General features: G+C 43.7%; 1 protein-coding gene across 1 annotated transcript; it reads right to left on the bottom strand.

Moving 5' to 3' along the window:
• LOC125540863 (UDP-glycosyltransferase 92A1-like) lies at positions 1 to 1,792 on the bottom strand. The gene has a single exon (XM_048704400.2). It carries the CDS (start codon positions 1,790 to 1,792, stop codon positions 92 to 94), a length of 1,701 nt encoding a protein of 566 aa, XP_048560357.2. The 3' UTR covers positions 1 to 91.
• Positions 1,793 to 5,386: the final 3,594 nt, after the last annotated feature.

Below are 5,386 nucleotides of genomic sequence, written 5' to 3'. Positions count from 1 at the left end.
CCAGGAGGTGGGAGAGGGGAAAACGCCCAACCCAACGGCGGCCAGTTCAGGTTCCAGTTCTTCCATGCCCCTCCACGAAGATGAGTAGTGCCTATATCTTCAGTTCCTGGACCGCTATCAGCTCCTCTGTGTTAAGTGGGTTGGGCTTCATCCCTCGCTTGGGCCAGCCAGGTCGTCCTTGGGCTTCACCTGAAGTGCCAGATATAGTTGTTCCCATGACAGACGATGTACGCGCCATCGCGTCCAAGAACCTCCGCGTCACTCCAAGCGATGAGTACTCGTCGTCGCTGTCCCTCGCCGCGTCGATCGCCTCCTTCATCTCCGCGGCCTTCCTCCTCATCACGTCACGCACTCCGGACGTCTCGCCGAGCACCCTATCCACCGCCTTCAACACCTCGTCCCTCGTCACGGCCGCCGCGGTGCTGCGTGCCAGCTCCACGCACACCCCCATCTCCTCCACTAGCAACTTGGCATTGTAGAACTGTTCCGCCGAGAGCGGCCACCCCACCATCGGCACGCCCGCGGCGAGGCTCTCCTGTGCCGAGTTCCACCCACAGTGCGTTAGGAAGGCGCCCGTGGCCGGGTGCGCCAGGATCTCCACCTGCGGTGCCCAGCACTGCACAACCAGCCCGCGCCCGGCAACCTCCATCCTCTCCGCGAACCCGTCCGGAAGGCCCGAGGACGGCGACTCGCTGCCGTTCACGTCGGCGGCGGGCTGGACCACCCACACGAATTTGTGCCCGCTCTTCTGGAGCCCCATTGCCAGCTCCGTCGCCTGCGACGCGGAGATCGTGTACAACGACCCGAACGACACGTACAACACTGAGCCCGGTGGTTGCTTGTCGAGCCACACCAAGATGGGGCTCCTCGATGTCGTCTCCTGCGGGGACGACGAACTTGCCGCTCGGAGCAGTGGCCCGACCGGGAAAACCTGGACATTGTTGAGCGATTGCCGGAGCATGCTTAATCCCTTGGGCTCCAGCTTCTCGGCGGTGTTGACGAGCAGCGCATCGGCGCGGGAGAAGGCGGCGATCTGCCTGTGGATGAAGGTGGACCACTCGTCGCCGCCGTCAGCCGTCGCGAGGTGGTCGGTGAGCTGCGAGCGGTGGACGCGGATGTCCGGGAAGCTCGGCAACTGGAAGCACTCGGCGTCGTCGGGGACAAGCGGGACGCTGTTCCAGAGCGAGAAGTAGAGTGCCGAGCCGTAGCCGCCGGTGGTGAGCAAGACGGAGTGCGTGACGCCGGGGTCGCCGCGGGCTACGTCCGCCGTCCAGGCCAGGAACATGTCCGCCACGACGTGCACGTAGGCGCGGGGGTCGGAGCGTCTGAGGCCCGCGATGAACTGGTGAAACGCCGGGCGGAGGGACTCGGAGGCGAGGAAGAGGTCGATGAGCCGCTGGGAAGCGCCGACGGGGCTGAAAGGGAGCACGTGGACAGCGACGGCGTCGTGGTCGAGGTGGGCGCGGATGGACTCGGCTGCGTCGACGGTGGCGACGACGGTGACGCGGGCGTCGGGGCGGCAGCGGCGCACGAGGGCGGCGAGGCAGCGGAACGGCGCGAAGTGGCCCTGCGCCATGAACGGGAACAGCACGACATGATCAACGCGTCGGTGGTGATCGGTTTCCGCTGCCATGGCGATCGAGTCGGTGATGGCGGCGGGCAGTGCCGGTGATCGAATTGGTCTGATCTGATCTCGCGGGTTGGTTTGGATTGGAAGAGAAGAGGGTTTTATAACATCTCTACAAACTGTAAGCTCCCTCGAGATCTGATGGCGGCGCATCCCATCTCTCATCTCTCGTCGTGGGCTGCTCCCTCCGTGTATTTTACTGGTTCGGAGCCCGGGTGTCAGTCGCTAAACGTGCAATCTCCCATCTCTCATCATCGTGGGCTGCTTCGCTGCGAATAAGTAATTTTACCGGAGCCGGGATGTACGGGTGTTGGATCCACCGTGTACTTGCGTTGAGATCAAGTTAGCATTTTTCTTTTTCTATGTGCTTCTTCTGCGCAGTAGTTCTAATAACGCCAAATACAATCTGTCATACCTGACATCTTTTCAGTATGGTACACCATTGTGTATATGAGGGAAGAGAATATGAGCGAAGAGAAGGTGAGTGGCTGCATGCATATAATATTATCTCTCTTCAAAATGACTAGCATTTTATTTCATTGTGGTAGTTAGAATAGTAGATGACTTTTGAAATGATTATTCGCCTTCTAAACCTTTTATAGATTTGAATTGCTTGCGCCATGAATTTTAAAATAAGACCAATATTGGATATGTTTCAACTAATTTTATTTAACTGATTTCAAGAGAACATATTCTCAACGAAAAGAAACATATTTCACTCATTTTACAAGTTTTAGAAAACACACTACACTCGTTTACAAAGGATAGACTTCACTCATTTCAGAAAACACATTACACTCAATTAAATAGGATACATTTCACTCATTTCAGAAAACACATTACGCTCACTCAATTGAAATACATATTTCATACGTTTCAAAAAACTGATTTCACTTGTTACAAAAGATATATTTCTCTCATTTCGCTAGTTTCATAAAACACATTACACTCATTTGCAAAAAATAGATTTCACTTATTTCAGAAAATACATTACACTCATTTTAAAAAATTATCAGTTAAAAACTATTTCACTAGTTTCAAAAATAGATTTCATACGTTTCAGAAAACACATTACTCTCATTTGCAATACTAATCTCACTGCAAATTTACGAGATATATTGAAATGTATTCCGCTCGTAAAAAGTATCAGTTTCAAACACAAAAAAATAATTTCACAGCAAAAAAATGGTTTTATTTCACTTTTATTCAAATAACTTATTTCACTCATTTCAGAAAACACACTGCACTCATTTACAAAAATATAGATTTCACCCATTTCATTAGTTTCAGAAAACACATTACACCCATTTTCAGAAAATGTATTACACTCATTTCACTAGTTTCCAAAATAAGTATTTCACAAATTTGAAACGGCGCATTTCACTGATTTGGAAAACTGATTTCATTCATTACAAAATATATCTCAAAAACTAATTGCAATTCGTATTTATGAAAAAATAATTGAAACATATTTCACTCAGCAGAAATATCAGTTTCACACATTGAAAAAGTTGTTTCACACCAAAAAGATATATTTCACTTTTTTCAAACAACTCATTTCACTCATTTCAGAAAACACATTACAGTCGCTCAGTTGAAATACTATATTTCACTTGTTTCAAAAAGCTGATTACAATCATTACAAAAGATAGATTTCACTAGTTCTAGAAAAACACATCACACTTACTCCATTGAAGAAACGGTTTCACAAGCTGGATTATGGAACTCACAAAGAAAACTATATTCAGAAAAGTGCTTTCAGCCATTTCAATAACGGATTTCAATCATTTCAAAAATTGTAATTTGAAATGACTAAAATTAATATTTTTGATATGATTGAAATAGTAAAAATTAAACTAGTTTAAATATACTCAAGATGGTCTCATTCTAAAGATCTTATGTTCAATAATTTGAATATATGAAAATTTTAAATAATAAAACAATGCTGTAAAAAATATTGGCCATCTAAAAATGTAAACAAAAATAAAATGCAGGGATTGGTCTGAGAGAGAGAGAGAGGAGAGATGATGCATGTATGCGTACATCCCACTGCAAAAAGTACTGCTTCTCCTAACATGGCCCTATTAATCTGACATTGATTTGACTATATAAAAAAATTAACTGCCACAATACATGGTTATACATATGAATGGGTCCCACTTAAACACAGATCGCAAAGCATGTGAACGGTGGATGGTTCGCCGATAGCTCCCAGCACCGGTAAAAAGAGCTGTATGTGCTCCACTGCCTACTCACTGCCCCGTGTCTGTCATGTCTTCCCATGCACATGCATTTGCAAACTCACTACGTTACCAATTGTCAGGCAACTAAGCATCTACTTTGTTTGGCTGAGGATATGATGATCCAAAATGTGATTATTGCTTTGGACTCCAAACAAGTTATCAACACATTTGAGGAACAGTAATGGTGTTTATGGAGCTATCATTAGTGTAATTAGACATAGAGCTTCTTTTTTGAATTGTAATTTCATGTTTGAAGGTGGAGTATCTAATGATGATGTAGATAGGTTGGCCAAGTTTTTTCCTTATCTTGATCCGGGGCGACAAACATGGTTGGTCGAACCCCCATGACCCTATTGGTATCGCACATCATGTGGAATTCGATCAATAAAGCTTGGTTTAACCTCTAAAAAAACTAAGCATCTTGCTTTTCACGTGAGTGGATTATATATTGGCAAAGCTAGGATTAGCTTTGAGCATCTCTAGCATATGTGCTAAATTCTCAACCCGTAAATCGATTTATGATTCACCCTAAATGATTCTGCAGGTAGCAGGGCATGATCTAGTGGGTAACATGGGTGTCTGGCAACCCCCCCCCCCCCCCCCCCCAAATTATAAAAATAAATTTTACTACTCTCTCCGGTCCTTTTTACTCCGCATATTAGATTTTTATAAAGTCAAACATTGCAAAGTTTGACCAAAATTATATTAAAAAATATTAATATTTACAATACCGACTATTCTTCATCCTAGGTGAGAAATAATTATTCTTCACCCACCTTAATTTTAACATCTATGCACCGTAATTTTGCGTTTCGTAAATTTTGTCTTATTTTAGATATAAAAAGAGAACGTAAGAAAACCTATAATCATCGTAAAAAAATTATGTTACGTAAAATTACAAATGTAAAAACATAGTGTAAAATGTATATAAAATACAATTTTTGACCTATATTTTTTTATTATGCCAAATTTTATGCAGTAAATCAATATGAATGTACTATTTGTATTACAAATGTAATTTATTTATGAAATAAAAATAGTTACATTCATCTTGATTCACTACATAAAATTTGGCATAAGAAAACAAAAATATAGGTCATATGATCAGAAAAAATGCATTTTATGTATATTTTGCACTATGTTTTTATGTTTGTAATTTTACGTAATATATAATATTTTTTACGGCGACTATATGTTGTTTCTTACAATCTATTTTTACGTATAAAATAAGACAAAATTTATGGAACTTAAAATTACGGTGCATTGCTATTGAAATGGAGGGGGGGGGGGCTGAAGAATAACTATTCCTCACCCAGGGTGACGAATAGTCAATCCCTATATATAGAGAGAGAGGAAAGCAAAGATAAAAACTTTCGCTGGCGCGGCTGCAATCACAAGCGCTCATTCGCGTGGGGATCTGGACCATCCTCTTACCTCATTTGCATTTCCATTGCTTTTTTCATTTGATGCGTTTTTCCTCTTATAGAGACAGTGGACCAGGCGGGCTGCAACATGG

This window comes from Triticum urartu, chromosome 2A (genome assembly GCF_056163025.1).
Source record: "Triticum urartu cultivar PI428250 chromosome 2A, HENAU_Tu73, whole genome shotgun sequence".
Taxonomy (NCBI): Eukaryota; Viridiplantae; Streptophyta; class Magnoliopsida; order Poales; family Poaceae; genus Triticum; species Triticum urartu.
The sequence above is the reverse complement of the archived record's forward strand: the minus strand, read 5'-3'. Positions and strand labels throughout refer to the sequence as shown.

What these genes read in the sequence shown, in the direction of transcription:
- LOC125540863 (XM_048704400.2), bottom strand. Translation starts at nt 1,792, where the DNA reads ATGAGAGATGGGATGCGCCGCCATCAGATCTCGAGGGAGCTTACAGTT.